The sequence below is a fragment of the Prinia subflava genome, chromosome 15 (genome assembly GCF_021018805.1).
Source record: "Prinia subflava isolate CZ2003 ecotype Zambia chromosome 15, Cam_Psub_1.2, whole genome shotgun sequence".
NCBI lineage: Eukaryota > Metazoa > Chordata > Aves > Passeriformes > Cisticolidae > Prinia > Prinia subflava.
Genome location: NC_086261.1, coordinates 14,746,536 through 14,764,992, shown reverse-complemented (window position 1 = coordinate 14,764,992; position 18,457 = coordinate 14,746,536). Strand labels below are relative to the sequence as shown.

The 18,457-nt window shown below is 42.0% G+C and overlaps 2 protein-coding genes across 7 annotated transcripts in view; one reads left to right on the top strand and one right to left on the bottom strand.

The window, feature by feature from the left end:
- The window catches only part of TMEM266 (transmembrane protein 266), an 84,534-nt gene that overhangs the window by 57,517 nt on the left and 8,560 nt on the right, over window positions 1–18,457 (bottom strand). The window contains exons 1-2 of one of the 4 annotated variants that reach the window (XM_063412470.1): window positions 1,704–1,842; window positions 501–601 (exon numbers count right to left, since the gene is read on the bottom strand). The exons of 1 other annotated variant lie outside the window; for it this stretch is intronic. The gene's annotated coding sequence lies outside the window, so the exon portion shown is untranslated. Of the gene's footprint in view, window positions 1–500; window positions 602–1,703; window positions 1,844–18,457 lie in introns of those variants that run through there. 2 more of the 4 variants (XM_063412471.1, XM_063412472.1) reach the window with 2 other exon arrangements.
- The window catches only part of NRG4 (neuregulin 4), a 49,674-nt gene continuing 32,982 nt past the window's right edge, over window positions 1,766–18,457 (top strand). Inside the window, exon 1 of one of the 3 annotated variants that reach the window (XM_063412477.1) lies at window positions 1,766–1,905. Coding sequence is in view for 1 of the 3 variants with exons in the window: in XM_063412476.1 (XP_063268546.1) it covers window positions 1,793–1,905 (113 nt within the window). In the remaining 2 variants the exon portion in view is untranslated. The remainder of the gene's footprint in view (window positions 1,906–18,457) is intronic. The other 2 variants (XM_063412479.1, XM_063412476.1) reach the window with 2 other exon arrangements.

The window sequence follows — 18,457 nt, the reverse complement described above, 5'->3', positions numbered from 1 at the left end:
ACATTCAAGACAGGCTGTTATCAGGGTAGTATTTTGATCAACAAAACCCAGTAACACATTTGGAAAAGGCAAAACCTCTGCTTGTCCTGTGCCTTGAGCAATGCATAGCCACCAGAGCAAAAAGAAGACAACCCTGTGAGAATGAAACCAACTGATACACAGGTTTTGAAAGCAGGAAAAATGAGGAATACCACACAACAAACAAAAGTTCTTAAAAATCATGAGAGACCTTGTGAAGCTATTGTGAAGATTAGATGCCACAAATTTTTAAAAGTAACATAAAAACAGACTGTTTTGGTTAAACAGAAATAAACACTGGCAAATTAGAATTACTTACAATAACACCAATGATCACGAAAAATGCTGTTATACTAAAACTTTACCCAAGAGTCACTTACAGGCTGAATTGTTAGTCAAGTATTTACACTGGAGACATACAAATACAGCTACATTAAGATCCCTAACAATCACTTCATACAAAAAAGTAAAATTGAACTTACATCTTTTGTAGAGCCATTTCCAAGGCTTTATTTCATGTTTTGTAATTTTACAAAACCGCAAAATGTAACCAATGCATTTTCACATTTTCCAGATAATGTGCCTGGGTATGCAAGAAAAAAAGTTCTACACTGTGATCACCCTCCTCAGGTAGATAAGTCAGCCAAAAGCAATGTAATTTCATATGAAGAGGACAACTTGAAAACAAAAGACTACACATACTTTAGAAAGACACACACTCTCCATTTATTTACAATCTTGTAATACTTCTAAAGACAGAGTAAGAAGCAAATGTTTTTCAGATAAAGCTTTGGTAATACAGCAGAAACTTGTTTGCATATCCGTTAAAGTATCAATAGGAGTCTATTCCCTGGTCTTTGTATGCCTTAAATTATTTTATTTACTATATCCCTAAGGCACCAAAATACTAAAACATTTGCCTAAAACTATGAATAGTTCAATCACACAGAACTTTCTGATGGCAATTTTGCACCTACCAGCACAATAAAACTAACATGTAAGACTCGGGCTTGTCCTGCAATGTTAGCTCCCTAGCATCTCATTTTCAGTTGACAGTTTTACAACATGAAACAACCCCAAATAATTTGGAATGAAAAATTTTACCCAAATCAGTTACTCTAAGCACTCAGCATAAGAAAATGGTCAAGGCATGGGGTACTGTGCACCTGTCTTCTGAGACTGAGATAACTGAGAATCCTGCTCTAACTGCATATCCAGGCCTGGAGAGGAAAAGGTACATGGGGCTACAGCTGATTTAGGAAATGGCAAAAGACTGATGGAAACTGGCCTTAGAGGACAGACAGGCAAATGCATGTATGTAAGCTTCTTACCCTGGTAAAACCTCCCCATTCATTCGGGAGACCACATAGTGCTGGTAACCCCACTCTCACTCCCAAAAGAAAAGAAAGCAGTGACAAAAACTGTACATTTAGATTTTAAGAAATCCTATTTTTTAGATTAATCCTAAGATTCTAGGGAACGGGCCAGGACACAAACATTAAATATTTGTCCCTCCAGACAGAGTTTCTTGCTTTCCCAAAGCTGGAAGTACCTTTGCCACCAAACAGAATTGTATTTTACAGCTCGGCCGGGGCTCTGAACCGGACGTGACCAGTGCAGCAGCACCAAGCCAGACCAGCTCCCTCCTGCCGCAGCTGGCAGCTCTACAGGTAAAGTTTGCTCACCCCAGGCCTGAAGGAGCCGCTGGCAGGAGGGCAGCAGCTCTTGTGCAGGGAGCAGAGTCCAGCTCGCCGCGGCCGCAGGGATCGCTACCATGACACAAGGAGCTCACCGGGCTGAGACGAGACACGCCGGGACACCCGCAGGGAGAGACGGGGACGCGGCTCTCCAAAGGACTCACTGCAGCCTGCCTGAAACAAACAAAACGTGAGTAACCCCTGGGAACAATGACTAATGTGTTAGCTGATCTAATGAACTGCAGAGACAAGCAGAGTCAGGAAGTGGACAAAAGAGATGTAATATGTTGTGTATATGTATCTGTCTCCTAAATGGATAACTGTGATTCATGCTTCTTTCCAGGCTTTATGCAAGCAACAGAAGTATCTTAACATATACTGGTATGCTGCAAAAACGTATTTTTTTATCATCCACTCCACCTCATCTGTTTTTAACTTCCTTTAAAAAAAATCACATTTTACAGCAGCATAAACCACTTGCAATTTCCACAAATGAAATTTCTGTGCAACTGAGTGGTGTTTAAAGGCAGCAGGGATCAGCAGGGCAATTTTATTCTTTTAAACTTATCTCCTGCTTGCATTCCTATAGGATTTTCTTGTCAGCAAAGTGGAATGACATTGCTTTTCTCCCTGCCAACAAAGATAGGCAGAGGGCAACTTTTGGGTATTCCATCCACCACCTGAATGAAAACTTCCATACAGCCCTTTCCCCACCTAATACACTCAATGTTCAGTAGACAAAAATGCCTCATCTCTCACTGTCTCATCTGATGGAATTACTAACAGATCCAGGGTTTTTGGCTTTTCTCCCCACTTTGCAGAATTGGGAGTAGGCAGCACACAGCCCTTGCAGAGCTGCCACGTGAGCATGGGCAATGCCCGACCCTGAGAGTTCAGCAGTTGTTTGTTCCATGGTGTGTTTTCAAGGTGAGATGGCTGTAGCAGGAGCACAGTTTCCAAAGTTTAACAGAAACAGTTTAGAAGGGAGATATGACAGAAAGGAAAAGAATTGTCCCACTAGTTTCTAGTGCAAGCTTTCAAGCAGTGTTAACAACCAGAAGCATTCACTGCACTAAATGACTGACATCTCGTACGTACCAAGAGGACAGTGCAATCTGATGGGAAGCATGTAAGTTTGCAACTGGTAGCCCAGCTTAAAACACGTGGAATCACAGCTCAAATCTCATCCAAGCTGATTCAGCTCGTTAGCACTGAAAGAAGCTGTACTCCAACCACTGAGCTCCTTCTGAGGCAAGATCTTCAAAATGCTTACAAGTGTTGTCCTTGCCTTCCAAGCCCTTCAGCTTTGCTCTGTTCTCTGCAACCTCCCTACACATGCCAGTGCTCCCCGGGGCTTGTGCGAGGTGCCCTGGGCTGACTGCGATCCTCCTCCTCTCCTGGGCAGGGGCACGGCAAGCATCTGCTCACAGCTCCGGCTGTGCAGCTGCTGGGGTCATGTGCTGCACTTGAGCAAAGGTTCCTGCTGCTGGCCTTGCCCCGCACACATCCTGCCCCGGTTTATTTGTTAATGTTTACATCAATCTTCTATTGTCAGTCACCACACCTCAGCTGGAGCTTGCTAATGGCAGATAAAATCCAGCTGAAACAACAAAAAGCATAGAACGGAGTTTGGAAAATACATGCTAAAGCATGGCACAGGGTGTGCATACACTCTAAGCTGAAACAAAAAACAAAACTCCAATAGCAAACTTCAAAAAAACCCATCTATGCTCCACTGGTGCATGAAAACCATGGCTTTCAGCATTGATTTAAGCATAGTCTTACAAAATGTGTCACAATGTAGTGGGCCCAACTGGGGGTGGGGAGTAGGAAGATGATTTAATTTAAGCCTTTTGCACCAAAGTCCCTACTAACTTGTACCCTATTCAGCTAAGCTGAAGTCTAGACAATATGATTCAGAGCTGTTTGCTGCACTTGCTCCTATTCTGAGGCATATTATCATGAATCCGTAAGCTCCTGTACAAAATTCAGATGCTACTGAAGTATCCACGTTTGTGCCCTTACAAGATAGCTACAAAACCAAATTCTGACATGTTCTTCTAGTGATTCCCCCAATTGCAGCTTAAGACACTTGGGCAGGCTCAGAGTTTGCATTCAAAGGAAACGCCACAGGCCCCACTCAAGGAGACACCGCTGTGGCTGCAGCGTGGGGTTTTGTGTTCTCACCAGCTCTAGCTCCTTCCTCTGCCCACACCCCATCCATTAAAAAAGAAAAAAAAGGCAGGATGGCTTCCCTGATACAGGTCACAGTACAGCTCCAAAAATAGTTGTGTCAGCAAAAGTGAGAGTGCAGGGCAAGGCATTGTGCACAGCCAAAGAAACAAAGCACACAGAGCAGAGAGACTTTAGATCAGAAATACCCAAGGACTATGTCCAGAGCCCTGGCCACTGGCAATATTCAAGTGGAGCAAACACCCAGCATGGAATCACTGAAGAGACTGGGGAAGGGGTGTAGAGGAGGAGGGCTTCTCTGGGGGTTTTTCTCCTTCTGTGTCACACTGAAGCTTTTTACTTGGAATCTAGCCGACATCAAGAAACAGAATTTTGTTTCCTTTGTACAAACAAGTTATGTTCTTATTTCAGTCTATAAATTGAAAGCCTTATACACTTTAAAACATAAATGCAAATGATGGCTACTCATGTGCCAGCTGGGCAATCCTAAGGAGGTCACAGAGCTGTTCAGAAAAACAGGAAGAAAAGGAATAATCTGAAATAAGAGTAGGGGAAACACCTAAACAGACATTACCCCAGAAGCATTCAAAGCAAAACGGCAAGAGTGATTTAGACATTTAGCTCTTGTGAATTAGCCAAGCCAAATTTTTTGGTGATGAAGACCATGGATATCATCCTGAGGATCACCACAAACCCGATGTGATCACTCATTGCTACTACTGCAAGTTGCATTTCTTCAAGAACTGAAATTCCCAGGTCCCCTGGGATCACAACTGTTTTTGTCCTGAGAATTTTAATTAGCTCAAATCATCTGCATTTAGAAAATTTTATTGGTCGTGTATGTCAAAACTGTTCCCTCCATGAATCTAGCAACTTGTACTTCTGAAGTGGAAAAATGGACAAATTTGCAGGCATGGTTACAGCACTTCCTTGCTTTACTTTGGGTTAAACAAAACTGGTTTTTCTTTTTTTCCCAACAGGAAAAAAATCACAGGTTATGATATTAAAAAAAAATTCATTTGATAAAACTGACCCTCCCTAATGCATTCTCTAAGACAAGAATCCAATGAAGTATTAGATTTGTCAAGAAATTATGAATGCAGAGATGCCAAATAGAAAAAAAACAAAAAGCAAGTTAACTTCCTTAATCTTTAACATTCCTATGCAGTGCCCAAAAGAAAAGAGGCACAAGAGAAGGAGCTTTTTATTTCAAGGAAGAAAGGACATTGAATTTTGCATCTTTTTCATGGACGGATTGACAGCAAAGTTTTTAAATACACCACATTAAAAAAAAAGGTATTTGGATTGGGAAAAAGAAAAAAAAAGTCAGGCGTTCATAAATTAGGAAATGGCAGATTTGTACTTGCTCATGCTGTCATAATTCTATCCCCTTGTGGAATCCTGTATACTGAAATTAAGCAGAATGCTGGTCAAGGAAAAAAACCCAGCATGTAATCATGTAACTCAAGACCCTTATTATTTCTAAGTGTAGCTCACACTTTCTAGAGAGAAGACTAAATGGGCCAAAGAAGAGAAAAATTATCGTGCGTACAGTTACAATAATCTCTTCACAAATGCAACATGATCATTGGTTGAACCCTGAACGTTTCAGTACTGCAAATCTGGACTACAGAACAAACAATAATAGCTGGAACCAAGCCTTTAGAGGAGGATTAATCCAAAAAAGACTCTGAGGAGAGCCCAGTCAAGCCTACCCTCTTCCAAGGAGCTTGCAGGCATGCAGCACATGGCACTTCCAGAACCAAAAGGAGGAGTTGCTCTGTTTGGGAAGGTTATAAAAAGACTCCACTCATGCTCCTCCTTGTGCTCTCTGTTCACGTGGAAGCTGGGGAGGAGGGCAGGGGTTGTGTAGCACATCTCCAGACAGGTTCTGTGACCTCCAAATACTCCAGCATCAACAGGCTTTAATACAAGAGCTGCCCACAGCTCCTCTGAGCTCTCATTCAGTTCATGCTACACGGTGCATACTGGCACTGCTGGAATTCATGGTTCTCACACACTCCAAGTGTTTTCCAGAAAAGGCGCAGGTGTGGCAGGTACTGCAGCAATCCACAGTGTTGCTAATTCAGAGGATGCCATGGGGCAAGGAAAAGGTATTCTTTGCACTGAGGGCCTTCTGCTTGAGGAAGTTTAATACTATGGCAAATACTGAGAGCAATGTGGATCTTAAAGATGTGCAAAACCTGTCCATCTACAAAGGCTATCCAAATAGCAAGTTTGCTCTTAGCTCCTCAATAAACAGGCATTCATTCAGCCAGATTATTCATTTGATCTCTTTCTCTGGAGTAATTCCAAGCATGCCATTTCCCTTTCCATTTTACAAACCACTCTCATTTAGCTGTAATAAATTGGTGATCCCCACAGTTATCTATAGCTCCTGCATGTTGTAGAAAAAATGTTGTAGAAGGGTTCTTGAGTCCAGAGAACAAACAAAACAGAACAATCACATAGCTAAAAGGTCCCTTTACAGATTTGTCTGGTCTTCCCGGTCTGGGCCTCCTCAGTAAGGGAGAGCCCACAGCAGCTGCTCCCCAGCAGGACTGGGCACAGGGCTGGCAGCTCACAGCACTTCCCTGCCCGCCTGAGCATCTCCTGCCCTGCTCACAGCACTTCCCTGCCCGCCTGAGCATCTCCTGCCCTGCTCACAGCACTTCCCTGCCCGCCTGAGCATCTCCTGCCCTGCTCACAGCACTTCCCTGCCCGCCTGAGCATCTCCTGCCCTGCTCACAGCACTTCCCTGCCCGCCTGAGCATCTCCTGCCCTGCTCACAGCACTTCCCTGCCCGCCTGAGCATCTCCTGCCCTGCTCACAGCACTTCCCTGCCCGCCTGAGCATCTCCTGCCCTGCTCACAGCACTTCCCTGCACGCCTGAGCATCTCCTGCCCTGCTCACAGCACTTCCCTGCCCGCCTGAGCATCTCCTGCCCTGCTCACAGCACTTCCCTGCCCGCCTGAGCATCTCCTGCCCTGCTCACAGCACTTCCCTGCACGCCTGACCATCTCCTGCCCTGCTCACAGCACTTCCCTGCACGCCTGACCATCTCCTGCCCTGCTCACAGCACTTCCCTGCCCGCCTGAGCATCTCCTGCCCTGCTCACAGCACTTCCCTGCACGCCTGACCATCTCCTGCCCTGCTCACAGCACTTCCCTGCCCGCCTGAGCATCTCCTGCCCTGCTCACAGCACTTCCCTGCACGCCTGAGCATCTCCTGCCCTGCTCACAGCACTTCCCTGCCCGCCTGAGCATCTCCTGCCCTGATCACAGCACTTCCCTGCCCGCCTGAGCATCTCCTGCCCTGCTCACAGCACTTCCCTGCACGCCTGAGCATCTCCTGCCCTGCTCACAGCTGCAGCTGCTGCTGGGGGACCTCAGCTGGAACGTGAGGTCCAAGCTGCACACACAGAGCACACCTGGGCCAGGCAGGGCTCCCAGGGAGGGGATCCCTTTGCACAGCAGACTCAGGGATCCCAACAGGCACCTGGGCTCCAGCACCACACCGGGTATGTGCTGCTCCTGGTTCGCTGCTGGAAGCTCAGGATTAGCTTGCTTTTCAGTGTGCCACTGCACATTGATAGGAAACAGCCTGGCATCAACAGCTCCACTGGACTGAAAACATCTCACTTTTTCTGGTCTGGGAAACTAAATGACTCTGGGCTCAGTCAGCATGTAGTCAGATGATCATTTGGACAAATTTCCTAACACAGGCACTCTCCTCACAAACCACAATTTTTTGTGTCACAAATTCCGTTTCTCAAAAGAAACAAACAAAAATACTCCCCCATTTGAAACCCAAAGTTGGGTTTATATTTCCTTAGCTAAAAAAACTGCATTTCTGAATTTAAATGTTTGGGAATGACACTAACCTAGTCAAGTTGTATTAAACCAAATTATTACTACTGGAAGCAAATCTAGTGCCAATTTAGTTTCAAAGAAGTTTGGTTTGCTTGACCATTGTCAAGTGACAATTCCTGGATTTCAGTTTTAGTTCTCTTTTTCCTACTCCCTGGAAGTGCAGTGAAAAGCCAAACCAGAAGTGTGCAGCCACACCTTTTTGTTTTCAAGCCAAGCAAGATCAGTCCAGCCACTCTTCAGAACAGTGAAGAAAAAAAAGTGTACCCTTTTGAATATGCTAGAATTAACGTTTTCAAGTCTATTTAGATACCTGGCAGGTCATCTCTGATTACATTTAAGCAATTAGATTAGATAATCTCTGATTATCACAGATGAACCTAATTTTTGCAGCCTATTAATGGCTTTTGAGGTAAGAATAGAAGTCCATTTGAATCCAGCAGCAAATTTTACTTGGACAGAGCTGGAATTTCACTCAGGCTTTTAACAACAGCAGCAGAGTAACACAAATCCTTGAGACACCCTGAGTAAGAGGTATGTGTCAATTCAGGGGGTGACACTGGCAATCTGCCTTAGTCACGTGAAAGTCCCGGTGTCTGTCACCACCCATCTCTCAGAACAACAGGCAAAACTCATTACATTTTAATTTTCACCCACCATATGTGCTGCCCATCTTACCTGGAGCTTAACTCTCGCTTGAGTTTCTGATCATACGCTTAGATTAATGTAACTCTGAGATTGTCTTTCAGCCATTAACCTTCAATCTTAAGACTCTTCCTCAAGCTATTAATTTTAAATTTCTTCAGATCCTGGGCCTAATGAATTCTGGAATGAGAGCCCTTTAGAAATTTTAGAAGTATCCTGTAGTTTTCTAGAGAACATAATGTCAACCAAAATACAGAAGACTCACAACAATACAATAATAATGGGAGAAAGTACAGAGAAAAATCTTGTAATAAATTCTTGGCATCTCTTAAAGCTGAGGATTTCAATGCATCTTGCCAATTACGACCCTGCCAGGCCCATAAATATTATGTTTCTAGCTAGGAAGGAGAGTGAGAAGTAAGTTCGTTAGATCACTTCTGTCTCACATAATTAGCAGTACAGAATCAAAAAAACCCTAACTAGACTGATACTAAATTCAGTATCAGACAAATCAAAACAAGCATCTGGAACCAAAGACTTCATCCTAAGAACCAACTAAATCACAAATATATTTCTGAGAAATATCTGTTTTGTCATTACTGGAAAGTATTATGGGCAACATTCCAGACAAAATGCAATAAATTTATATGAATTTATGGCTTTATTGTGCATCTTAAAAGCAAGTATACAACAATTAGCCCACTGATGTGAAATTTATTACTCTTCTCTTGGACAGTGTTATGCTTTGTAATTCAGCTTTTGGAAACAACCAGCCCAGCTGTTTAGAACGCAGATTTACGAATACTTGCAGCATTTAATCCTGGTGATGTACACAGGACAAATTCCACTCTGCAAGAACACACTAAAATTCTTGAATTCACATCTGTCTTGTACTTCAGAGGCAAGTTATCTCACAGAGGCATGGGAACATAACAGCTGTACTGCTTTTGGCTGGCAGTCCTTTCTGATCACCAAGAGCCTATGAGACAAGACTTAACTACCTTATTACAGCATGCAGAGTACTGATAGCCATTATTTAATATATGTCTGCTGCATTTAATCAGGTCACCCTGGTCCCTCAGCAGGTGATGGAATGCACTTACCGCCAATTCCAGGGCAGGTTCCTGCCACAAAGTGCTGCTGGTGAGGGACGTGGTCCAAGCTGGGAGCCAGCAGGCCCAGCCCAGATAGCCCCGTGAGCTCCTGCAGGCACAGCCCGCCCATGCAGCCCTGGCAGCACTGCAGACTCCCTCCTGCAGCAGGGGGTGCCTTCCCCTCACCTCTGACCCAGGCCTGAACACATCACTGCGGACACACACACAGCAGAGATGCTTGGAGCCTGCCCAGTCTGTCCAAATTGAACAGAAAGGGCAACACTTCACCCACTGGACCTGGAAATGGATAGGAATGAGGGCTCTTTTTTACCAGAAGTAATTGATTCCTTAGTTATTTTGTATGCAACACAAAAAGGTTCAATGAAGTATGCAAGAGAAGTACTTTCTCTTATGTTTAAAATGTTAAAAAGCATTTCATCTGCACAGGCATGCAGAATTCCTTCAGAATGAAGCTATTTGCTTATTCATATAAATACATATTAAAAAACATTCAGCTACTGATAATAAAATAAACTATACATGGAAAGTAAAAATGTTCAATTTATCTTTTTCCCCCCTCTCAAGAATACCTAACATCACCATCCCTGCCCAGCCCTCATCTCTTTTAAACTCTGCAAGAACAGAGAGGACTGATATTCTTGTCACATGAGGAAATGCAGAGCATCACAAGCTACTGAATTAATTTCAAAGAAGATGCAGGAACACCCACCCATGAACTCCCTTTGATTCAGAGGGGAGAAATGTCAGCATGTGCTTTTCCACTGACAGTGTCAGCATCAAGATAAACTTAAAATCAACTTCTCAATTTGCTAAAGGCTCACAAAGTTCACTCTTCACTAGGAAATTAATCTTTCTGTGATTCAACACTGCGAGCCTAGAACCAGCTTTTCCTGTGGCACACTAATTTGAGGCTCCTGCTAATATACTAAGAAATCCACATTGTGAAGCAATGAGGATGGTATCTGGGATTCAGATATAAAAATTTACCTCAGTATTCCCTCAGGCTTCTGCAATGCACTTTGAACCACGGCCCTAAAGACAGGTGGTAGAACTACAGCCCCTGAAGAACATAAGCAAGCGAGAGGCACTGAGCAGTAAAACCAGTAATATCTTAGGGGCAGATAAAACATGCACCATGGTTCAAACACAAGTGTTAATGCTCTGATGCTGCTTCAGCTGTTTGGACTTGGGTGCCTGAATGTCACTTCATATGGCTTCATAGGACTAGACCACGGCTTCCTGGACCCCAGTTTTTCCTTCACGGAGGAGGAAAAGAATGAGGAGAGAGAAAAAAAGAAAAAAACCCAAAAAACCAAAAAAAAGAGAACGTCCCTGCCTTAGAAAAGTTTTGATAATAAATTTAAAGGAACTGTGGTGATAAGACACAATGGTAAGGGAAAGCAAACTGATGAATCTAGCAGCAAATGGATGCCTGTCTGGAAGCTTGTCTTCCTGAAGTGGTCCCAAGAATCCCAGAGGTTCTGCCCCAGCAAGCTCCTGCTGTCACTGGAAACACAACCAGAAAATACAGGGCAGGCACTGGCACAGAGAGGGACCTGCCCTCAGCTTCTCTGGTAATTCCATAAGTAAACTTCGCAGTAACTGCTCTACCCAACACTCATCAAATCATAGCAAACTGGGAAGAAATAAATAGCATATACAAAACTCTCATGTATTTTCAATTACAAGCATGCATGTCAATTATTAGGCTGCTCTTTCAATATACAGCCATAGTAGTTAATTCGCAGTTAGGGAGATGATGGAGAAAAGTTATTCTCATTTAAAACGCCTGGCACTAACTTCAAATCAGGTCTCAGTGGCTTTTGCCAGTGTATTAAATAATAGTAGAAAATTACTATTAAAGGAGATACAATAATTTCCTGTGAACACTTCTACCACACATGACAGTGTCTGCTGGACAAATGTACAGTGGAAGCTTATGCAACAAACTACTACCCTAGAGCTCAGCACAGGGAATATATAAAACATGTTTTAAAAAGCTTTGTTTACTAACTATTTTCTTCAAAGCAGAAGATTATAAAGAAACAGGAAACCCCAAGCACACTGCTCCACAAAAAACCCCTTTATCCTCTATCCTTCAGTATTCTGTGGCATCACACAGGCAGAAAAGCTTTGGCCACTGTGTGACCCAATGTAGCAGCCATCCTGCCACCCTCCTCAGCTCTATTTCAGCAGTATTTTATTTAGTACTTCAAGTCCCATGACCCATATGCAATAAGGAGGTTCTGTCTAATACACTGAGCAGATAAAAGGATGCTTTTCAAGCAAAGGTTATGCAAGGGATCCATACTGCGATGCAAGCCCTAGAACAGTAAACAAATGTCAAGATATAAATAAAACACATTTTTGTTCTTCAACCAATAACACATTCCAGTCACCTGCTTGTAACAGAACTGTGTCTGTTACAGCTGCACAGACTTTTGTTAAGATTTATCAATTCATCTTTATTAAAAATAAACCCCAAACTACTTTACTACCAGTCTAGTAATTAAACATTTTTAGGAAATAGGAAACTTAAGACAGATGAGAGCAAAGAAACTACACCTGTATTAGCTTCTGGATTAAAATCCTGAAGAGCTGGCAAAACAGCTCTGAAAATTTTCAGAAATATTTTGTGTATCCCCATTGCACCAACCCAACTATTATCTACTAAACAATCTATCAAACTCAGCCTAAGACTCCCCAGCACCTTCAATAGAATTTAAATAAGCTACTGAATACATACTTCCTAACTGAACACAGAGCCTAAGACCACACAGGAAACGGGTGCTTAAAATCTGAATTAGTATTCAACTTTCTGACTTTTCATTCAGCATTCTATTGGTAAAAATCCTGCCACTTGCCTCATGGAAAAGCCTCCAGTATTGTAAGTGTAGTTTGTTGAGGTTTTCTTGGATACATATAAAATATTCCAAAAATAAAATTAATTGTTTTTGAAATCTTCTTTTAATCAGAAATATAAAAATTTAAATCAATACAAATTGATATGGGCATCAGGTAAGAGATTTACTGCACTGGACACTGTAAAAACAAGCACTAGAAATGAGACAATCTGCTGCAAAGACCAGTAAGGGATTTAAAGGGACAATATCTTGTGAGCCTTCATTTCTCATCTCCATAGCTCCAAAACACTGGTCCTTAGTAAAACATTGTCTTGTACAATTCTTCTCGCTCTCAACATACTCTTTTAAAATACAACGTTGACAATTGACAGGTTATGAACTGTGGAGATCACAGCATTTGAGAAGTGGAGTGTAGAAAGCTTTCAGATGGTCCCAAGCATCTGCTCTCAGTAAGAGCTGACAAAGGAGTCCACTGCAAACTCCACTGTGGGCCAAAGTAGAAAAGACTCCAAAAGGACAACCAGAATCCTGTGACTTTTAAGGTCCTAGAAATGAACAGAAATTAACACAAGAAAGTTGGCCCATACTTCAATTATTCACATGCTAATCATCAGGTGATTTAGAACATGGTTTTTAAAGTGATATAACCCCTGCTCCAAAGTACTTAATCTGTTTGAAACATTGTTTGCAGTAATAAGATCACACAGTTTTGAACAAGCGTAGATTAAATATCTTATCAACATAGGTTGGTTTAATGGACCTACTGATGCTGAACAGAGAACCTTTCAGGAGAAATTGCAGGACAGACAGCATGAGAAACAGGGAATGCTTCAGGATAGGAAAATTCCTGTCTTGAATCAAAGATGAACAAGGTTTTGACAAGATATTCCATTACCAAGTAATTTCAAGAGCCAATAATATTGGTAGTGCTCTTCTATGGAGCACAAAAGAGAGAGGTGTCCAAAGCAAGTGTGATGAGATTCAGAGAATAATGCCATTCAGAAGTAGCATCAGACAGCATCCAAGGCTAAAAATACAGGCAGGCCAAACCACAGTTCACCCTCAACCAAGAGCAGAATCCTTCAGGAATATGACGGGACCGAGGCAACCAGTGGGTTCAGGCAGTCCCACATTTTACATACATTTCACCAGTGCCCTGCCCACTGCTGCAGCTGCAGGCAGGGCACGCAGCTGGAAGGCAGAACTATTTTCTCCTGCTTTTAACAAGAATGTGCTCCATTTCAGAAGTCCCAAGGAACAGCTGTACTCCAATGTGCTATGTAACTGTAGTATGCATCACATTTCACTCATATAAGGAGTCAACCCATTCATTTTCCATTAAATTAATATGCCTTCCTTTGTTCTGGTAAAAAAAAAAATGGTGAGGCATAAAAACTAAACACACGCACATTTTCCCCAGATCTACTTTCAGAGGCCATGGCTAAGTGAAAGAAGAGATTGCTTTACTGTGTCCAGGCCAATAGTTTTCCTCTCTGGATTAGCACTCAGAATTACCACAGCTTGTGCTGGGCTTTGGGACTAGTTGTCAGGCTGCCCAGTTTAAAGCTAACTCAGGTACAGCTGTACAAATTGCACTCTGCAATGCAGCATCAAATTAACTAACTTAAACCCAAATCCATTTTCCCTACTTACTGAAAAACAGCAGCTGATGAACTATGGATCTGGCATCCTCTCACATGCAATACGATTTGCTGCAAGTATCTAAAAATACACTTCCTGGCTGGCAGCCCAAGGAACCAATCAATTAAAGTTCAAGAGGTGCATTTCACAGTCCAGATGTTCTCAAACTCTGCTCCATCAACAACTTACAGAGACGGCTGGTCACATTATGCTGACTTCTCTCCCCTTTGCTCTACTAGTTTGTGTCCAGAAGATGAAAAGCACATTTGAAATTCTTTAAGTATTTCTCTCCTTAAAGATCTCCTTTTGCTACAGTTAGCATAAAAATGTCACAGCAAATCACTATCATGAGAGGCTATCCCAGAGACAACTTGGTGGGAAGTACAAATCAAACTCAAAGCTCTGCAGCAGGATGAACTTAATGAGAGCCCACAAAGCACAAAAATTACAGGATCCGCACGTAGGTACACACGTTAGAGATAATGACAAGGAGTCCACATGCTTTTCCTAACCCCACCTACTCACTTTGTCAGCAGATACAGAGTTGAAATTTGTGAAAACTGGGGAAGGGAAGGAGAGCTTACCTGCTTATTTAAGGAAAAAATTTTAGTAGGATTTTCTAGGCAAATAAATTGTAGTAAACAGTGTTACTAGATCTTATTTCATTAAAAACCCATGCGTGAATGATGTCCTCTAACAGTTCAGTTGTATAATATATAACTTACAACAATAAATCATTATAAAAATGCAAAACTGTATCTCAGAGAAAAGATGAAAACGAATTTAAACATGCACTTATCCACACACCAAAGCAAACACAAAACTATAAAAACTGACAAAAATCTAAGCTTGCAAACCCTGCCATACTCCTTACACAGGGGATACACAAGCCATGGACATACAAATGTTGTCATCCATCCTTTCACCTGGATATTAAATTAGCAACTTGAACACCTTTGACACCACACACCACGACAGGCAGGAAGGGAAGCAGCTCTGTGCAGCATGTAGGTCCAGTAGCTCCTGCTGCTACACACGGATCTGTCCCTGCTCAAATCACAAGAATGCTCATAGTTAAGTCCTGAGAGGGAAAAATGAAGGGAATGTTTAGCCTGATACAAGGAAAATCATTAGGAATTACATACCATGCAGCTTCATTGCCCTTAGCAGAAAATTGAAAAACAGGTCATGTATGGCACCTTTTATACATCATTTTTTATTTTGATCTTGGCTTGTAAGTCCTTTGTTTCTCATTTCCTTGCAAAGGCACACAAATCTGTGAGCATACCCAGAGCAGCCTCTGAGGGTCTTTTGCTGCATTTTCCAGGGAACAGCCCTAATTTTGCTAAGTCAGAAGAATCATCGATCCATCATTTTTTCTACATGTTGGAACAGAGCACTGAAGTAAAGTTCTAATATCCAGTGCTTTTCCATGAAAAAGGTACTCTGCAACTAAAGTCTGCTCCATCTTTCCTTCCCTGAACAGAACTTTTGCCCTTGGTCTCATGTCTCTGCTTCAGTCCCAGGGCTGCTTGATGACAGCAGAATAGGCATTACATTCTGTGCTTTTTTCAATCCTAAATAACCCAGACAAACTCCCTGCTTTTATTAAAACCATTGTATGTACTACAATTCTTCCTTGAACACCAAAAATTCCAACTCTTGCCCACTATGTAATTTAATTTTCAAGTAACCGTTTTTAATGTAAGCCACAGCACTCCATCCAAGTACTCAATTTCTAGTGTGGACAAGAATTTGTTTTCACCTGGAGGTTCATGTCTCTGCAGCACAGGTCAACAGCTTCATGCACTACACAAAGCTTTCAGCCACTGTTCTGCTAGCAGATTCCTTTACAGACAGGCTCCTAAATCAGCCCAACTAAAAACTATTGCTGTGGCTAAATACGGGGCTCAGGTGAGAAGGGGAGAAATGATCTCGTTAGTTCACCATCAGTCTTGTTGTCTGAGGGGTTACTGAGATCACGGATGCTGCTGCCTCGGTCTCTATTTTTCACATGGCTTTTGGCAGATATATAGAGCAAGACAGATTCCTTTATGTATGATAAATGCTACAATCACTGCCATCTCCTTAGGGAAGGCAGAGTGCTGATCACAGCTCAAACAGGCATTCAGCTCATATGGAAAATACAACTTCTCCACTACAAGGCAGGCTCATCTTCAGCAGGCTAAACAGTCACAGAGAACATGTGTTTTGATTAGCTGACTGCTGCACTTGATACGAAAAAACATTACTTTGGGTGGGTTTGATCACTTTTGTTGTCTTTTAAGGCAATAATTTTATCACCTCACTGCTTTTCTTTTAAACTCTATCTTGGGGAAAAAAAAGAGTAAGAAAATCCAGATGAAAAAGGTCTGTTCATCCTCTCCTGCTCCCCAGCCTGTACAAAACAGAGCACTATAGCACTGGGGATTCCACCAAGCCGACAGTCACCTCCAAGCACAAGCTCACATAAATGAATGCCCAAGGAACCTGCAAACTTATTTGAGCTCATGTTCTGACACACTTGTAAAAATTATCAGCTATTGACATTGCAGTCAATAATTTCATATTCCACTTTGGGATCTTTAAGGATTAAAAAGTTTAAGTAAATATTCATAAGGCAGAAATACTTTCTCTCCTCTAGATAAGTAAAATAAGGTGTGATGTGTGACACAGAAAGACCTGACATTTCTCTCATAAATCCTATTTGCCTGTCTTAATCATACTCTTGTTCTCCTTCACTGTTTATTTTCGTCCCTTTCTCCCCACCAGCAGTTCAGAAAGCTTTCAAACTGTTTTATTCTTCAGGACATTTTCTGTTTGGTTTGGTTTCTAATACAGTCTATGTTTAAACAGACTATATGGTCCCAAGCATTGCTGCAAGCACCCACACAAAATTAAATTCAATAAATAACAACAACAAAATCTCTTCAACAGCTTCAAAACTGCAGGTATGATATAGTCAGTGAGACATGCACAGCAGAAGAGGCAGTCTAGCATCCTAGAAGCTTTTACTGAATCTGTTCTATTTAGTTCTTACATCAGCTGAATAACAGATGATTTAAAATACAAATATTCTATGTCACATACTTCAAAACTAGGCTCTGAATGCAAACAGTGCTGTTATCTGCTTAACAAAGACCAATTATTCACTGAATAATCAAGCTGCTGTACAGTTCTGAATGCCTGTAATACTGGATATGGTGTTAATATGATATTGTTATTTGATAATGTGGTGTCTTCTGACCTAGACAGTGCTGCCTATAATATACAATTAAACGTTTCAGGCACATTTTGCTCCTCTTCTGCCAAATATTGTTCATGCAGTATGCTTTATATATTCATTGAAACGAAGAGAAAAACAGCCTTTTTCCAACTCTAGTGCTTTGCTAAACCATTTAAACACAATCAGTAAAAGCCCCAAGACCAGATGTCCATCTAGAGAAAGAAAGAACCACCGCCATCAGTTTTTCTTCCAATACCCAATCCTCCATTTTATAGCTTAATATTTTGAACACTGGCCTTCCCTTTTTTCTACCTTCATTCTAGGAAAGAACACTTGGCCTTGCCTTCTCATAGCATTACTACCAATACAAGTATTTAATTTCATTAGACATTACCAGGAGAGAAAGCTCCTGCCCCACACAGCCACCAACAAAAAGGCAATACGTTTAAAAGTGATTTTTAAAGCTCGTGAGATACACAGGCACTAGGGCATAAAGTCCTCCCTCTCTTGACAAAATGAACTGTGCAAACCTGTATTTCCCAGTCAATTTGTCCCATGTACCTTAATCCTTATTTGGAGACATGAGGCAGAAGAAAGCTTGCTGACTTCACTTGTTCACTCAAGTCCATGAAACCTCTCCATCAAGGCAGCCTGTGAAAGCTAACAGTGTTCTTAGACGAGGCTGTGGAACCCTTCTCACCAGAGATACACTTATTTCATTTAACACAGCAAACATCAGATCCCAGCGGCTGCCAGTCACCCAGGCACTCCCAGACCAGCCACATTTCCAAAGCTTCAAACAAATAACCAATTAGTCTTTGTTTGCTAGTTCACTGCACCCAGTGCTTTCAGATTTGGGCCTTGGCAGGCTATCAGCTACTTGGACTGCAATCCCTTCCCCCTAAAAACAGGAAATCATCTTATACTGAAAGCAGTTCTTCAAAAGCAACAAGCCTATCTACGCTTCAGAATGAAGCGGTGGAGTCAGACTGAGTAAAATATCAAACTGCTAATGGAAAAAATACTAAATTTCTTTCCATTACTCCCAAATTTCAGAAAAGAACAAGGGAGCTGCTGATGAGCATTTTTAATCAAAAGAGAAGATAATTTAAAAAGAACTCGAACACCACCCCTACAACTGGACAGTCTGTAGCTCGAGATTCAAAGTGTTGTAACAGTCCCTGAGCTC